Source organism: Thermobia domestica, chromosome 17, assembly GCF_964235325.1.
Source record: "Thermobia domestica chromosome 17, izTheDome1.hap1.1, whole genome shotgun sequence".
Lineage (NCBI taxonomy): Eukaryota > Metazoa > Arthropoda > Insecta > Zygentoma > Lepismatidae > Thermobia > Thermobia domestica.
Genome location: NC_137470.1, coordinates 130,847,472 through 130,867,222, shown reverse-complemented (window position 1 = coordinate 130,867,222; position 19,751 = coordinate 130,847,472). Strand labels below are relative to the sequence as shown.

Below are 19,751 nucleotides of genomic sequence, written 5' to 3'. Positions count from 1 at the left end.
TATTTTCTTCAATATTATCAAAATACGTAATGAAAAAGTGGTAAGAGTACATAAACAGCCATTTCGAGTATGAGTATTCAACATCTACAATCCACCTTGCAGTTATATGCAAGTAAAAGAAGAAAAAAAAAAGTATAACATAAATAAATATCTCTTTATAAGTTCACGGTTTTATTTCCAACTGTTGGTAAATCTTTATCTAATCATAAGGTCCATCGAATTCACAGGTTACATCAAATTCTAAGGAAGTTATTTATTGCCATTTCTTAAACAAAATCTGCAACATTTTGGTACAACTCTTACATTTATTTATGCATTTTAAGATTATTTGTACAACATACGCTCAAAGCAATTAGACACAAATGCTCACATCTTACATTCTGATTGCAGTTGTAGACTACAATCATCAGAGTCCTGCTTCGTTACAACAGTAACTCCAATATTTCAATCAGAGAGCCTCACAAAATACAAAGCAGATACACAACAGAAACTTGACAGCTTAAAATAAGCGGAAGCGTTAATTTTTTTTAAAAGGAAAAGAATTATCACTGCAAAAAGTGCACAAAGTTTAGTGGATAACCAACTGTAAAATCATGTGAAAAAAAAAAAATCCAACATGTCATAGTGAACTTTAAAAACAGACAATTATTTAACATGACCTGTATCGCGATTTAACGGCCTTTATTCTATACGCTCTAAAAGTTGTTTATACAACTACAGTTATCATTACAGCTTTCCTTTTCAAGGAGAAAGCACTGTAGAATTCGGGATTTACCTCATACAGTCTGAATAACTATTTCAATATAACTATATTGAATAACTACCTCATACAGTCTGAATAACTATCTGTTACCTTCAAAAACAAATGTTATTCCCATAACTTGCCTTACAAATGTCTCAGTTTACACTGAGACATTGAATAACTATATTGAATAACTATCTCATACAGTCTGAATAACTGTTTCAATACAACTATATTGAATAACTATCTCATACTGTCTGAATAACTATCTGTTACCTTCAAAAACAGATGTTTTCCCACAACTTGCCTTACAAATGACTTAGTTTACACTGAGACATTGAATAACTATATTGAATAACTATCTCATACAGTCTGAATAACTATCTGTTACCTTCAAAAACAGATGTTTTCCCATAACTTGCCTTACAAATGTCTCAGTTTACACTGAGACATTGAATAACTATATTGAATAACTATCTCATACAGTCTAAATAACTATCTGTTACCTTCAAAAACAGATGTTTTCCCATAACTTGCCTTACAAATGACTTAGTTTACACTGAGACATTAAATAACTATATTGAATAACTATCTCATACAGTCTGAATAACTATTTTAATATAAATATATTGAATAACTATCTCATACAGTCTGAATAACTATCTGTTACCTTCAAAAACAGATGTTATTCCCATAACTTGCCTTACAAATGTCTCAGTTTACACTGAGACATTGAATAACTATATTGAATAACTATCTCATACAGTCTGAATAACTATCTGTTACCTTCAAAAACAGATGTTTTCCCATAACTTGCCTTACAAATGACTTAGTTTACACTGAGACATTGAATAACTATATTGAATAACTATCTCATACAGTCTGAATAACTATTTTAATATAAATATATTGAATAACTATCTCATACAGTCTGAATAACTATCTGTTACCTTCAAAAACAGATGTTTTCCCATAACTTGCCTTACAAATGACTTAGTTTACACTGAGACATTGAATAACTATATTGAATAACTATCTCATACAGTCTGAATAACTATTTTAATATAAATATATTGAATAACTATCTCATACAGTCTGAATAACTATCTGTTACCTTCAAAAACAAATGTTATTCCCATAACTTGCCTTACAAATGTCTCAGTTTACACTGAGACATTGAATAACTATATAACTATCTCATACAGTCTGAATAACTATTTTAATATAACTATATTGAATAACTATCTCATACAGTCTGAATAACTATCTGTTACCTTCAAAAACAGATGTTTTCCCATAACTTGCCTTACAAATGTCTCAGTTTACACTGAGACATTGAATAACTATATTGAATAACTATCTCATACAGTCTGAATAACTATCTGTTACCTTCAAAAACAGATGTTTTCCCATAACTTGCCTTACAAATGACTTAGTTTACACTGAGACATTGAATAACTATATTGAATAACTATCTCATACAGTCTGAATAACTATTTTAATATAACTATATTGAATAACTATCTCATACAGTCTGAATAACTATCTGTTACCTTCAAAAACAGATGTTATTCCCATAACTTGCCTTACAAATGTCTCAGTTTACACTGAGACATTGAATAACTATATTGAATAACTATCTCATACAGTCTGAATAACTATCTGTTACCTTCAAAAACAGATGTTTTCCCATAACTTGCCTTACAAATGACTTAGTTTACACTGAGACATTGAATAACTATATTGAATAACTATCTCATACAGTCTGAATAACTATTTTAATATAAATATATTGAATAACTATCTCATACAGTCTGAATAACTATCTGTTACCTTCAAAAACAGATGTTATTCCCATAACTTGCCTTACAAATGTCTCAGATTACACTGCACTTGTTTACACTGCACTTGGAGCCATGACGACGACGAAGAAAAAAAAGGTTTTCTCATGGTATAGCAAACCAACTGCATGGTCCAGGCCGAAGCAGGGCCAACTGTCCATTTTCCCTAGTCGTCGTCCCCTTCTGAATCCGATACACAAATAAACTATAAATCAAAATAAACAGTTAGCATCTAATATATGAGAGCATACACACTAATCAGAATCAATTTTTTATCATCGTGCGGTACAATAGCATAACATGCTGGTTGTGCTATGGTAATCGCCATTTATTTGCGCACTTACGAGTATTTATTACACAGACCTTGTTACGACTAAATTAAGCGAGTATTTCCGTTATTACGTTCAGAATTATATTAAAATAACATTGATACTGGAAAGTTTATACTTCGAATAGACGAAAGTGAAAAAGATTGGAAAAGCAATTTCGCCAGTAAAAACCTGGATACGTAGTTACTGCAAAACAAGGCACGCGACAGTAAGGCGCCTTATATTGTGCAAAAATAAACTGCTAACAACAAAGCAAGAAATTACCACTATTATTTGTATATAAATACTGTCAGTCATTCTGCTATTCATAGGAAACAATTATTCAAGAATCCTTCGTAAACAAACTCACAGTTGAATTATTATATCGCTAATACCCTACTGGGACTCCCGAAACCAGGTCCCGTCCTGCACATTTCCTATTCAATCTTTGTTATAGTTTTCATCCTACATCGATTCAAGCAGTGGAAGAATACGGAAGAATTCACAAGATCTTTTTTTTTTTTTTTTTTAACTGTAATTGATGATCATGATCTATACCTAAGTATCAATTGTATGACAAAAGGAACCATAACTCCCTAGTAGTTACATGGTTAGCGTATTCTTGGAGCCATGGATAAACGATCATTTTTCTTGGAAGTGGAAAGACTTTCCTGTATCCCATGTGACTTAGCAATGACAAATTTCACTAGAGTTCGCGCAGGAGCCAATGTAAGCTCATATATATAGAAAATAAAAAAAAAGACAATATGACTTAGGTCTTCTTCATCCATGGATAAGCAGTAATACATCTGAAGAAGTTAACAGTTTAAAGCAGCCTTTTTTCCTACTGTTTTAGAACTTAAAGAAACGAAGAGAAGAAAGTGAAAAAAAAAAAAAAAGTTGTTGGAAATATGTGGTTTTCAATCTAAAATTGTTGAAATTTTCCAATCGCACCAGCCGTATGGGCTCTACGCTGGTAAGGTGCTCTATGCTAAACGAAAAAGCAAGGTTTCCGATTCAGCAGGCTCTTCCAACACAACATAGGGGCATGCATAAACGATACAGAAAATTTGCACATTGTTATGTGAAGGGAACCTACAACACCTCAAATCCGTTTCTCAACAATGCTCTATGGTTGGGTTTGGTGGGGACGCAAGGAAAGACGACAATGCTATTTCATTTAACATAATGCGATTTGCCAGTGTGGAGCCCAAATCGGCTGGCACGACTGAAACCTTTCAACCATTTTAGATTGAAACCCACGTATTTCGAACAACAATTCCTCGCTTTTTATTTTGTCGCATCTTTACTCTGCCAATGAGGATATTTATGAAATTCTAGCATTGTCGTTCTTTGCGAGTCGGATGGTTTTCAGTTTTCGTCTATTTCAATGCGTTTCACCGTGATTTCAGACAAAATTTAAAGTTGTCTACTATATATATTTATATATATACGAGGGGTGATCAGAAAGTAAGGTTACAAAATCTGCAGTGAAACCTGTATATATTATTTCATACAACCAACACAGCCGACAGATACTACATACATTAGGTTATTTTTCGACATACTTCCCATATCGGTAGAGGCACTTCTCGCATCGTTGGAAGAGTTCGAAGATTCCTTCCTGGTGAAAATCCTGTCCTTGCATGTTCCGTCATGTTGTTACGAAGTCTTTCACCTCCTCGTCTGAAGCGAAGCGACGACCTCCTATGTGCTTCTTCAATTGTGGGAACAGGTGAAAGTCGCTTGAAGTGATCCTCTAGTTGTTCTGAATCAGCGCCTCCATGCGAGGAGCTGTGTTGAAATCTGTTGATGCCATGCTGAGTGGGCCATTGCGCTCTTCGTCGGTGACGTTTTCTCTACATGCAGCAAACTTTCCGCACCACTCTGCGACATGCTGACGAGATATTACAGTCTCTCAGTAAACTTCTACAGGTGCCGGGAATTCAGCCGCGGTAACACGTTTCACCCACAGAAATCAAATAACTAAGCAGACTTCTTCGCGAGATCAGTTTTCCAAACAAGTCGCCATTTGTGTTTACCTACTACTAGCGGCGGAGGTGGCGGATGGCTGAAACTCTTCATACTTGTCAACTCTATATATTACAATTACCGCATACTCCTCATTCCTATATAACAGGCGAAACTCTAGAAATATCGGCCTTGTAACCTTAGTTTTTGATTCTCCCTCGTATTTGTGCATATCGTGCTTTAGTGTTGTTTCTACTAATTAAAGGATAAATATAGAAGTACTTGTTTCAAGATTTTAATAAATAACTTTTTTACTGTCAGTGAATATTTTCCTCAGTTGCTTTCTAAGGCCCTCTTTTTTCATAACTTATATTTTCAGTTTCGTAAACACTTTTAACACATTAAGAATATAATGAAAATGCAGCACTACTTGTGCTAAAATTAGTGCTTTCATCGTCATTCTTCTTATCTCTGGAACCGAAAATAAACCTAATATTCTTATTTCTACTCATGCTACTTATTTTGGGAACACTTTTCGTTTCTACAGTGGCAATAGTGAAACGACCAGTTTCCTTATTTGGACATAGGCTAGTGATTTTACCATAACTTTTTGTGTTACCTTGAACGAAAAGTGAATCTTCCAGTTCTTTTATTTGTACCCACGCTACCTGTTTTATCATCAGTTTTAGAACGCTCAGTGGCAAAAGTGAATCCACCAATATTTTTACATGTACTAAGGTTATTTTACTTTTCATATATGCGACTCTAAAAGCAAATAAACCCGGAGTCTTGACATCTTGACTTTTATCTGATGATGGTGAATCCGTGAATTTGCATTTGTGATTTATCTCTAAAATTAAAAACAGAACTAGTTCGTGTGCTATTGGAAGTAAACCTAGACGACAGACTAAATGTAGTAGAAATGGCTGCTTTTAAAACAGCCACACGCATTCCTTTGTTGCACTTACCTCTTCACATGGTGCTTTTTCCAGGATCTTTCGCAAGTGACTTTCGTAATCCCTAATCACAGGAAGGAGGATGCAATATGCATCCTGCTTGACATGCATATCGATAAACGACGAAACAGACTTATTCAATATTTTCAGCTCACTTAGGTAAGAATTATCTCCATCTATCAACTCTTCTGATGCTGAGGTTGAAGAAGGGGTTTTATTCCGTAAATTATCATTACTATTGGTAACTTTAGACGATTTCAAATCAGATGGGCCTCCAGTCCCAATCTGAGAACTACTGGGTCCAGCGATATTGCTACTACTCTGAAAATAAACAAAAATCAAATAAGCTAATGTATTATCTTCTTTATGGCATTTAGATCTGTCCAAATAAAATTTGTACTGTTTTATCAAATTTACTATACCTGTAAAATAGTGTAATGTGATGTCTTGTTTATATGTGAGAAATACGATATGCTCACGCTGTGACTCATAATGGGTACTTGGTTTATTCCTAAGCTGGAAATATTTTAGAGAAAGTTCTTGCTACTTAATTTCTAAATTTTAATTCAATTATATCCAAATGCTAGTTTTGCATCTCCTTTAAGATGAAATCTTTTAAGTTTTACGTCTGATGGTAACGAAGCGTAGGTTATACGGAAACAGTGATGATGAGAATGAATGCAATGGTGGAATAAAGAAAGTGGAAAGAAGCGTGAGAACCCTGAGAAAACCCACGCACACGATCTTTGTCCATTACAAAGTTCACTTGGCGCGAGCTGGGATCGAACCAAGGACCCCATGCACGAGAGGTGAACGCTCTACCACTAAGCCACCGCGGCCCTGCATTTCGTTTAATTTGTTTTTGAAAATAAATATGATAAAGTGACGAACATTTCATTTGTGCAGACACACTAACTTAATATTTAAGGTACAGATATCTTTATAAAAAGGTAATTCAAGTTTAATAAAACCAACAGAAGTAAAACTAAACACCATGCCTACTGATCAGTTACAATATATACAACAGACTCAGTAATCCGGTAGATATGAGGTCAGGTTCTCTAACAACGCATTTAGCCTAAATAACAAATCACTGCATGTGTCCTGTACATTACACTTTTTCATACAAAATAATATAAAGCAAGAATGTAAACTCTACTCCCCAAACACAGCAGATTCTCTGTAATCTGCCTGTAAGCTACTCTGGGGCTCAGAGACCTCCAGTGTCATTTTATCTCCTTGTAACTGACTAAAGACTTATTCTATGGCTATTATTATTTTTCTACAGTGAGCCATCATAATGTTCCACAATAATATAAGTCACCCGTTCTCCACTAAATTTTCATTTCAGGAACGGGTTGTCCCATTTGGACCAAAATTGGTATCAAGTTAAGCCTATTTAGGTAGCATGTCAAATTAAGTTGTGAGTAACCAAAGCCAAAAGCCGAAATAGATCAACGTCTCAAAAATGTATAAAGAAAATAATTGACGCATTAATAATACTATAAAAAAATGTATTGATCTGCATTCGTTATTTTATGTCTGAAATGTTTTGGTATTAACTCTACAGGATATTGATATTGATCAACACCAATATGATCTCTATAACTTACGGTTCCCGAGATACGGCTCCTTAAATCTCCCAAAATCGAACTTTTTTGGCTAATATCTCGGGAACGGTAAGAGTGACGCAAAAAATTCCATCACTTCTTTCAAATAGCTTTTGATGCTCTATGGAATGGAGGGTTCAAAATTCAGAAATAACAGACAGACGTACACACAGACAGACACAGAAAATTCAGTAACCAACTTTCTAAGTTTGTTGAATATGAAAATAGGAAGTATGTCTCCGAAATGGATAAAGGGTCTTTTTTTTTTTTTTTTTTTTTTCTGGAAGTAGACCTGTTGGTACGCTGAGCATTAGAGGCTCATACTTTAACACATTCTGGCTTAGAATGAGCAGGATGGTGTTTAGAAAGCAGGACTTGTCAACCTCAACCCTGTAAGTTATATTTTTGGTATGTAAACATTATGCTAATTTAAAACAAGAAGTACTGAGAAATGCTGTCTTCCACAGACAGTGCAAATTCTTATAGTCAGAATACGATTCAAATAGTTCATGCCTGCTAATATTTATATAGTACTTGCAATTGTAAGATGTTAGTAAATCTAATTGGTAAAAATCTTGAAGTTTCACGTCCCACGATTATGCCGTCTAAGCTAAAGGAGACGGTGACTATGAGAAATGAATGAAATTAAGAAAGTGGAAGGAAACGGGAGAACCGAGAAAACCCACGCACACGATGTTTGTCCACCACAAAGTTCGCTTGGCGGGAGCTGGAATCGAACCCGGGACTCCACGCACCAGAGGTGAACGTTCTACCACTGAGCCGCCGCGGCCCCTAAAACTAATTGGTGTAGCAAAATTTTATCCTTTTGTGTTTTCTTCATTAAGTATCCGTAAAGTACGACTATATTCAAACCAACTAGATCAGCTCTTGAACATATCTAAACAACCTTAACTAAATTTTAATTTACTGGAACACCAGGTATTTATTTAACCTCACGTAAATGTGGCCCAACACACACTGGAAAAACAGGGCATGAATGAAAAACAGATGTGAGGAGCAAACGAGATACATATGATTAAACCAACCAGAGAAATAAGTATTAGCACAACTTATCCGAGTCCGGGTTCCAGAAGAAATTTCGAAACTAAGAAGTATCGGTGCCAACCTTCCGTAAGGAATAGGGGCACAAGTTTTTAAGTTTTTGAGAATTTGAAAATTTCGCATTTTGTAGAATTTCCAAAGAAAGTTTCCCATTTTGTAACTCCTGTGAAAAAGCTATACCGTGACATTTTTACAATTGTTCCTTTTATTCATAGATCACTACAGAAATAAACCTTTAATTACTTATATATATATATAAAACACTAAATATTTCACTTGACATTGTAAATTTCAATTTTTAAAATCAAAGTGAAGGAAAATCAGTAACTAACGCGCAACATATTCTCTACAGTCATGTCCGAATCACCCAAAATGCACCGTTCATGCCGCGTTCTACCGTTTCATCAGCGGAAAACTGGCGTCTTTAAATTTATGAAAACGTATTTTTAAAATTTCGCGTTATTTCGCGTAGTTACAAATTTCGTGCAAAACTGCCAATTTCGCGCTTTATCGCGCAACGGAAACCAATGAAAATATACATAGAATATCATAAAACGTCAAGAAACTGAAAATTATTTAATTCTGGCCCATTTTGTTTTACCGGTCATTGCGAAGAACTCGTGCCTCTAGTAATGAGTTCTAGTTATGTAAGTGAACCTGTCATCAGCGCTTAAGACGAATTCACAGACATCATTGTATAAATGTGTGTTTACATCATGATCCAATTCTTCACATACAAATTGTTTACAAGTAAACTTTATTTATTTTTTATTTTTGGAAAAATTAACTGCTACAGAAATTAACAAGTAAATTTCCTACTTGTAAGTGCTATTACTTCTCCAAAGGAAATCGAACTTCCTAAATTTCCTTTATTAATAGAATTTAACATACCCGGTATTCAAAGATGACAGGACTTCGGACTTCCAGAAGTAATGTCTACCTTCCGGTGTCGGATAGATTAATTGAATGCACTTTTTTCTATATTGCGAATTTTTTGTATTTCTTATGCAAAGAATAAAGAAAAGATAGAAAATGGCTCACATAAGCAAATGCTTGTGTGAGCCTAATTCTCATGTTTTATTTATTTATTTTCTTACCGTAACATACGAGGTTCATAATTCTTACTTTTAGCTAACAATAATTTTTTAAATACTTTTTGATTCTTTTAACCACTGTAAAATTAACCTTTTATATACTTTGAAATTACTTTCCTCTTTGATTCGGAGTGGAAGTTCATTACAGATCTCCGGAGTTCTGTAATATGTTTGGTATAGTGTTATAGATTTACTCGTTGTTTTAATTTCTAAATTTTTGTTTGTTACATTTCTGGTTATATACATATGTTTCCCATCCCGTTTGTTTCTATTCTTTTTAATATATATTAATACCTTCTGCAAATATAATTTTGAAAGTGATAACACTGATAATTGGTTATAGAGTCTATCTAGTCTACTTTCAAGTCCCTTTTTAAAACATATTCTTACAATATTATTTTGCTGAACAATCAAAGATTTTAAATGAGTAGGGTAAGCAACATCCCAATATACCATATGTAAGTATACTATTTACAAGAGCATAATATACAGTACGTAATATTTTTATGTTTACAATGTTTCGTAATTGAACAAATTTATATAATAATTTTCTTAGTATTGTGGCGATATGTGTAATGTGAGAAGACCATTTTAGATGTTTATCAATAAATATACCTAAGTATTTTACTTTGTTTTCAGTAATAAGAGGACTACAGTTACAATTTTCAGTATTTTGACAATAACGTAATTTTAGTGACATGTTTTCCGGCCGTCCTGTTAAAGTTGGCGAAAACGTTATACACCTGGTTTTTCAGCATTTAATACTAACTGATGATTAACAAGCCATTGTTTTACCTTCTTCATTTCTGCTTCAGTTTTCTTGAATACATCTGTCCATGTTTTATCAGTAAATATAAGAGCGGTGTCATCAGCAAATGATTGTATATGTCCGTCCATTTTTAAATTACACAAATCATTTATATAAATTAAAAATAATATTGAGCCCCATTCAGTTCCTGTGGGACTCCTTGTTTTACATATGAATAATTGCTTTGAAAATTACCTATTTGGACGGCCTGTTTTCTGTCTTTCAAATAACTGTTAAAACAAGATAGCGATATACCCCTTATTCCATGTGTGATATTGTGCCGAATGCTTTAGCTAAGTCTAGGAAAACTGCAATTACTTTTTCAGCTTTATCAATATTTTTACAAACAATCTCTGTTAAATTGTATACCGTATTGTTAGTAATCTTGAAAATCTACACAACTGGTGAGTTTTTCTATACCTTTATTCTTAATGTGTGCCTACGCAACACACTTAATTATATCCATAATGTTCCACAAATACCCTAACATGGATATTCATGTCAATATTACTTTAGTCACCAAAATAATGCTATATCATCATTATAATATCTTCTGATCAATCTAGCAATCATGTCTTAACAAATCAATATATATCTATTACCAATCGTAATTCCATATTCATCTAGATTCCATAAGCTACATCCATTATATCAATTAACTGTTTACACAGTATATCCCTAGCAACCTATTAATATCGGTATGTGCTATTATTTCAAAACCTTGCAGGCCCACAGCCTCATTCCATATCTACCAACACGCATGTGATGTACTTTTACCTTTTTGAAATCCATATTGAAGAAAAGAATTTATTTTGTTCAAGAAAATTAACTAATCTTTTCTTTATACATTTTTGTAACAGTTTAGCACAGTTACTGAGGATTGATAAGGTCTATAGTTATTAGGATCAGACTTTGAGCCCTTTTTATATATAGGATTTATTACAGCAGTCTTAAAATCATCAGGAAATACACCTGTTTTTAAGCTTAGGTTAAATATATACTATAAAGGTTTTAATATATTTGATTTCGTATGTTTCAATACATTTGCTGATAATCCATCTATACCAGATGTTGTTTTTGGTGATAATTCATTTATGAAGCGTTCAATTTCCTATAGAGTTTACTACCGTACTTTAGTTTGGAAATAAAATGAAATCTTTGAGTTTTACGTCCCACGCTTATGCCGGTTAGGCTAAAGGAGACGGTAATGATGAGTAATGAATGAAATGGTGGAATGAAGAAAGAAAAAAAAAAGAAAACCGAAAAGATGGCTGACCTAGGAAAGCTTTTACACTTTTTCGACCGATTGTCCCTATGTTTCGTAAGTGTATATAACTAAAATGAAAATCAGATTCGACTCGAAACAAAATATAAGATTACGACTACAATAATAGTACAATTTTGTTAATGCACTAACAATTAAATTAAACGTGTTTCTCTTTTTTTTTGGGGGGGGGGGGGATCTTATCCTGCGCTGGATATAATTGTCTTCCAACACGATGTAGGCTTAAACCCCTGAAACGTACAAGGGGGAGTTCGAAAATAAGTTTTCCCTCTCGTTTTCCCTAGGAAAGCGAACAGCATTGGAGTAAAAACAGTGGTTGCACGTGCAACATACCCAGACACAAGTGGGTATCGTCTGCCCGCGATCCTGCAGACGGCACCGTCGCTGCGCCTGCGCAAAACAGAGACGTGTCTTTTAGTCTGAGACTGGTAGCTATAGAGAGAAGGTGCGTTTTGACGTCATGGTCAAAAGAAGGAAGTACGTCGGTTGTCCGCTATGAATGGGCACGTGGCGTATAGGGAGTAAAAGTCCATAACCGCCTGGTGTTCTATTGTTGGATGACAATGCGAGATCACACTCAGCGACGGCAACGCAAAATTATATTGCAACTCTTGGGTGGGAGCGCCTTGCCCGTTCGCTAGACAATCCTGATCTCTCACCCAATGACTTCCAACTGTTTCCGGCTTTGAAGAAGTCTCTCGGCGGCAGGCGCTTTAGAAGCAATACTGAAGTCACAGAAGCTATTCGACGCTTCTTCCGTATGCAGAGTCCTACATTTTTTCCTGGTAGAGTTTTTGAAGCTTATAGACTGGTATGACAAATATCTCAATGTACGCGGTACTTGATGGGAAAATAAAAGTACGTCTAATCTTTAATGGCACATGCTATTTTTTTTTCTTTTCTTTCTTGCATCCCCATCTCTATCCACAGTCGCTTGGGGAAACATTTTCGGACTCCCCCTCGTAGAAGAGTACATGATAGGGTTCCAATAAAAAGAGAAACATAATAGATTTAGGTGTTAGTGACTAACAAAATTATACTGTATTAAAAAAAGAATATATATATACTGTATATACACTCCATTGTAGTTATGAAGCTATGGGAAAACCTGAAGAGAAGAATGCCTAAAGCCTAAGCCCCGACGAAGCGTGCCCGCGGGAAGGACATTAAATATAAGTTAAGAAATACACGAAATGAACATTATTCAGATTAGTTTCAGTTATTATTTGTGTATACTTTTATTACTTTTTGCTTGATACTTCTACATAATGACTGATGTCATGTGATGTGATGAGATGCTGACATGAAAACGCAACTGAGAAAGGTGAGAATTCCCGTTGAAAATTTTGGCAATTACTAAATGAAGCTTAAAATTATATGGGCGCATGAGAGGATGATCCAAATTAACAAAAAAAATTGGCTACTTACCAATGAATCCTCCCTTAGGAAGATTAAATACTTTCCAAACGTTTCGGAACGCCACGCTGGTTCCTTCTTCAGTGGCAAGGTAACAAGAATAAAAACGGATAGAACATAAAAGGAGTAAAACAAGGAATATATACCACTAAATAAATGTAACGTAAAGAATGGATTGAGAGACAAAGGAAAATATTGGGAGTTAAAAGAGGAAGCTGAAAATCAAAAAACGTGGAAGAAACGTTACCACGTCAAAAAACAAAACAATCAAAATAAATAAATAAAAACACTCTTCAGTCCCAGGACCTGCCAAAAGGCAGAATACATAATAATATTACGGTAATAATAATAATAATAATAAACAATGGATGAAATGTCACAAGCAGAGCAAAACAAACCTTTACGTTGTATTTTACACCTTTTATCTCCTATATGTTTTTATTCTTGTTACTTTGCCACTGAAAAAGGAACAAGTGTGGCGTTCCGAAACATATGACAAATATTTAGGCTCCCCAAGGAACGATTTCTTCGTAAGTACCTTTTTTTTTATTTTTTTTATACCAAGCTTAGTCCGAGTTAAGATTTGTATTCATGCAACAATTTCGTTCCTTATGTTGTTATTAGTGTTCCGGGGAAATGGTTTCGATTTCCTGTGGGAGTTCAGGGGTTGGGATTCAATTTTTAATACAAAATATGCTGAAATATTCTACTGAAGCTTAAAGTAAAATGTATTACTTACATAAGAGCTTTCATTAAATTCCAATCTCCTCTTCACCTGATCTACTCTTCTTTGTCTCAAACCTATTCTTCCATCTGGTAGACTTCGTTTACACGTACATCGACGATTTGAAAGTTTTTTTTCCTTTCCCTCCATCGCAATCTGAAACATTATTATGTTGTATAAGTATACGTGAAATTGTCTATTAAACACAAATTGACAGAACATGTATTGTCTGATTTTACGTATTTCCGTTGCTGCAATTAACTTGTTGAAATGCTGGAACGTTTCCAACTTATAAAGATGTAACATTAGAGGAAATGCAAAATAATGCTTCTAAAAATAAATTTAAATCATGTACGAACAAGACTTTAAAGAGAGCTAAATTACATACTGCTACGAATGTGCAGGTCAAAATAATATTAGTAATTATTATTTCCAATTCTACCATAAATATTCAACGTCAAATGAGGTTTTCAATAAATTCTAGAAAATTTACAGGTAATATTGGAGTTACATGTTGTTAGTACTGTGATAGTAATATCTGAATGATCCTTGTTTTAGGATTTAAAAAAAAAAAAAGCAACAGTCGAATATGATCTGAGAACTGATCGCTAGTCTACCCACTTAGGTTGTAGGTCTTATCTTGTATATAGCCTCATTCCTCACAAAGGACATAAATAAAAATCAAGGACGAAGTATATAATGATTCCTTTTCTTTACATATTTTCGTCGAAGCAGGCGTACTTGCTAGAGTATCAAAGAGCAAGTTGCGCTTTCACTGATAGTTTGCGATCGTAATGTAACAAAGTTTTCATATGCTCAAGAGTTGACAAAATAATAAAAAAATAAATAAACAAATAAAAATTTTAAAAATGTAAATTTCTTATAGGTTAATAAATAAGAAACTGCAAAAGACTTGTATAATCGTATTATTGCTAATTTATATTATACATTTTATTTGATCTCAATATCAATGTGGGTAGACGGTGCTGCAGATCTGTGGAGCGAGAAATATTTTATAATAATTACGAAAGGCGCAAACTCACTACATCATGTTCTTGTGTGGTTTCGCTCAAATAACGCCAATCTAACAAGCTAAGTTTGTAACAGTGACGTAACTAAGGGGTGGGACAAACAGCTTGTGCCCCAGGCGTATGATTGGTGGGGCGAAAAAATGGGCAAATATTTATTTTCACTATAATGCAAGGAAAAGAGTTTTAATAAACTAAAGATAATAAAAAATTACCTCAGAAACTTAACAGAACAACTCTCAAACTTTAGCATCATATCCATAAAGCACAAGATAGCTTCAAAGCTATTTCTTGAGAACATTGCAAAAACCTTCCAGAAAAAAAAAAAAAAAAAGTTAAATTTTAGTTCCACTTTGTGTTTTCATTTAACTTACATCGATTTAAGAGATTTTCAAAAATTTCCGAGTATAATACTCGAGATAACACCTTGAATGTTTCTCATAATTAAATATTCTATTCTAAAGCAACAGACTGTTGATTCATTCTACACATATGCACATCCCGTTATAACTCGACAAACATTGTGATTTGCAGTTACTATGATAAGAATACGTTAAGATGCCATGCTACTCTCAGATTATTTGGTAATCAAATACTAATTAGTTTGGTGTTTTATCTTGTACTAAAAACTTAAATTACGTACTGTAATTTTGAAATCAAGCTTTACCACTTCAAGTTACTGTGTGATGCAAATATGAGATGAAGTCGGGGAGCGTTTTGGTTTGGTTGGTCAGGGGACGCTAAGACGAGTTCTTGCCCCGGGCGACAACCAGCCTAGTTGCGTCGCTGGTTTGTAATGAGTAAATACGTCTATAAACAACTTGATTTGTTGATATAGCTGAGTTAGATACGAGGAAATGTCCACATTACGTTTTACTTATAGAAGATTAAGGTAAAGGTACACACAGGATTCAATTTTGAAATCAGTGTTGACAGTCTTTCAACTAATATGGAGGTGGACAGGAAAGACATAAAGCGATGAGAGTATGACATTTACACTTTCTTCCCGAAGCGTGCTTAAGATTATTTTTAACTCATGTAATCTGAAATAATAATACAGGGAGTCCATAAAATCCTGCAGGAAAGTAAAACTCTATAACTTGGAAACCGTTGCGTTTAAGTGTATAAATTTTTGGGGTTGGAAGAAGGGAAGTTTAAAGTTTTGTTCTGGCCACAATGCTCGATGACATTTGCGCTGGAAATCACGTGACTTAAGATGGCGTCTATTAAAGAAAAGGCACAATGTGTTTTGTGGTTTGCGGAATTAATATCTTGCGTTTTAGTGCGGAGAAAGTTCCAAACAACATATGGGAAACGCCCCCAGCAGAAACAAGTATCAAGAGGTGGTACGAGAAGTTCAAAAAAACGGGAGTGTGTCAGATATACCACGCAGTGGAAGGCCAGGAGTCCAATGAAGTCGCTTAAACATAGGTCATTGGAACTGGGAATATGAAAATCAACGTTACAAAAGATCGTACGCAAGAATTTGAAGGTCCGGTCCTATAAGTTAAAATTTGTGCACGAGCTGACAAAGGAAGACTGTTACATGAGAATGGGATTCTGTGAGTCAATGCTTACCCGCTTACAAGATGATGGTGACCTTCTGTCTCGATTTCTGCTTTCAGATGAAGCCACATTTCATGTGTCGGGAAAAGCGAACAGGCACAAGTGCCAAATTTGGGGGGTGGAAAATCCACGTGAATTCGAGGAGCACAAGCGGGGTAGTCCCAAAATCAATGTGTGGTGTGCTGTTTCAATGGACCACATTATCGGCCCTTTTTTCTTCGAGGAAGAGACGGTAAATGGTAACAATTATCTGAACATGCTACAGACATTCCTTTTGCCAAAACTTACTAGGTTAGGCATCCTTAATGAGGTCCACATGCAACAGGATGGGGCACCGCCGCACTATGCCCTTCAAGTTCGACACTTTCCTAACGAAGAATTTAAGGAGAGATGGATTGGCCGAAGAGGACCCACACCTTAGCCTGCAATATCACCAGACTTGTCGCCTTGTAAGTACTGGCTGTGGGGACACGTGAAGACCAAAGTGTATTCGCAGAAGCCAGCTACTCTGCACGATCTCAAGAACAAAATAACTGATGTGATTTTGAACATTTCAGACGAGCACTACCAACACGGAATTCTTGGTTCCCCAAAAAAACTGCAAGTGTGTTTGGACGTGAATGGTGCACAATTGGAGGTTTGGCGATGAACCTTAACTAGCTGAAACAAAACTTTGAACCTTTCTGTAAGTACACCAAAAAGTATTTGTTAATACATTACGTAGTTTCCAAGTTATAGAGTTTTACTTTCCTGCAGGACTTTATGGACTCCCTGTACATAGCGTAACTGCTATTCTTGATGCAAATATTAGAATTCTCGTTTTATTAACAACTAAAAAGGAAGAAAACTTAATATGTATTTCTTCAAAACGAAATATACAAATTCCGATAAATCGAACACAAAAATAAGAAAAATGTTTTTAGTAACGTAAAACGAGTAACATTTTTTCGTGTGGAATATTAGAGATCTGAAGTCTCTCGTTTTTTTTTTTTTTTTTTTTTTTTTAAATATATATAAACTGTTGGATAATTACGTATTTTATTTACTGAAGAAAAAGTTTCAATGTAACTGGTAACACTTACACGTGTATTTCATGATTCCTTTAATTACATCATGTTAATGCAACGAAAGTACCAGGGATATTAGCTGTTTTGTTCGTTCTTCTACAGAAATAAAAGAAGAATGAAATATACAAACATATCCTTAAATTCAGAAAATGATCATGCGATTGAATATTCGTTTTAATGATTTTTTTTAACATCCTTTTTCCAATGTTGGAATTCAAGTTTCCGCGCTACATTCATTTATGTTAATCAAAAAACCACAGCGGAGCTATACCATTATCTGAAATTTATTCGCCCTTTTTAGAACCAAGGCTGTATAAGACGTTATTTTAAGACGGTACCCGAACTATATGCACTTCAACCGGGATCTAATTCGGTTCTCTTGTTCTAAAGACAAGAATGTAACCATGGTAGCCAAGAGGAAGCTACAGTTAAAATTAAAGAAGCTCTGATGCACACAGAAGCAGACTGTGAAAACTTTTTTTTTTTTCCGTAATTTGTATTATACAGTTTGTTAATGATATTTTACACAGTTGGCTAGAAAAAGAGACAAAATCAATGCAATTTTTTTGATAAAAAATAGCCTGTCCTTGATTTTACCTTTCCGATCCGTCTCCTTCACTAGCACTTAACCTCGGTAACTCCAGACCCATATTGTATGTCAGTAAAGTTTATTTTGGCACTTTCTATAATCCCTTACACTTTGGTCAGATAGTTTCCTAGCACATTGTACAGACAATTCTCACAATAAAAAGGTCAACTTCCCAAGTTCAATTCCCGGTGGGACAACCTTGCATTCTGAACGCAGCACAATGGTTCGAATTCCATCTTAAATTGTAAATCTACGTCTCACATAGCATCTGTGCTGAACTTATACTAGTGATCTGTATGAAATGTATGTATGTATTTGATTTACGCCTGAAAGTAGAAATCGATTTCTGATAACAAAAGTTTAACTGGAAATTATTCACACTGGACTAAGGTATACCCCTTTCCTAAAAAGTCACTTAAAAGCGAATAATGCGCATTAATTAAACAAATGTTAAAAGCAAGCTTTTAATATTATAATTATCTCCTCGAGCCAGTATTAAACTACATAACAGTACACTGTAAAAGATAAATATTCACAACAAGTGAGGAATTCCTTTAAAATGTCTCCCGGTAGGTGCTTTGTATGTTATATATCGATAACTGTATCAATTAGTGTTCATAAACAATATATTTTATCGATTATTCGGTCTAATTTTCAAATTTATACGGATAAAAATATAGTCGTTCCAAATAAACAAACAAACAAATAAATAAATAAATAAATAAAATAATCATTTTCGTTATAAAATAATCATTTCCGTCATCATCATCATCAAAATACCATTCAAATTAACTTAAGATACTGCGTAGTGGTTTCATAATAATAATAATACTAATACTAATACTACTAATAATAATAATAATACTCCATTTGAACAGTATTGTTCATTCTCATGGTATTACATACTTGCAAAACCAGTGCCAAGTGTCACAATATTGCGAGCGGTAATTATATTCAATGAGAAAAAAATGCTATTAATCACCGCAAAAAATATGTAGCAGAATTTTCTTTTACATGCAACAGGTATCGCTTTCGGAAGATGCAACTTCCTTCCTCAGTTTGTGGTAGACTTCAAAAAGTATAAAAAACATGGAGGAAGGTTAAAGAATCATATTATATTCACAAAGAAAGGCCCTCACTTAACCTGGATAGAAGAGAAATAAATCCTATTTGGAGTAATATTTTCACTACATACTTTCACCATTTGGAAAGCAAGAACAGAAAACAGTAAACAGCAGTGTACAATGTCAGTGAGTTTCTATTCCCGTGTGTTCTAATGTTTGACAGATTTGTTTTTTTTACATAGCCTAATCTTTTAACCTTCCTTCATGCTTTTTATCCTTTTTGAAGTCTACCACAGGCTGAAGAAGGAAGTTGCATCTTCCGAAAGCGCTACCTGTTGCATGTAAAAGAAAATTCTGCTACATATTTTTTTGCGGTGAGTAATAGCCTTTCTGGTTTTTCTCAGTGCAAAGTGTATTTAAGTTTTAACCATGCAATGAAGTATGTAGCACTATTCTTTTCTTAACCAAATGAAATTTTCGAAGCAGTATATTGTCATAGGACTTTTTTTAAAACGAAAATTTAAGGCAAAAGTTTCCTTGATTTGGCCATTTGAGTACACAAAATCTTCCTTTCAGTATCAAACATTAATTTCCGAATCCAGCAACTGCATCAAATTAGT

At 34.3% G+C, this 19,751-nt stretch overlaps 1 protein-coding gene across 3 annotated transcripts in view; it reads right to left on the bottom strand.

Annotated features, from left to right (window-relative positions):
* Positions 1–285: 285 nt before the first annotated feature.
* LOC145674339 (uncharacterized) overlaps positions 286–19,751 on the bottom strand; it is a 42,860-nt gene continuing 23,394 nt past the window's right edge. For 2 of the 3 annotated variants that reach the window (XM_081744272.1, XM_081744271.1), the window contains 3 exons: positions 13,833–13,973; positions 5,831–6,139; positions 286–2,788 (listed from right to left, as the gene is read on the bottom strand). In XM_081744272.1, the coding sequence (XP_081600398.1) occupies positions 2,750–2,788; positions 5,831–6,139; positions 13,833–13,967 (483 nt within the window). In that variant the 5' untranslated portion in view covers positions 13,968–13,973 and the 3' untranslated portion in view covers positions 286–2,749. Of the gene's footprint in view, positions 2,789–5,830; positions 6,140–13,832; positions 13,974–15,060; positions 15,136–19,751 lie in introns of those variants that run through there. The other variant, XM_081744273.1, reaches the window with a different exon arrangement.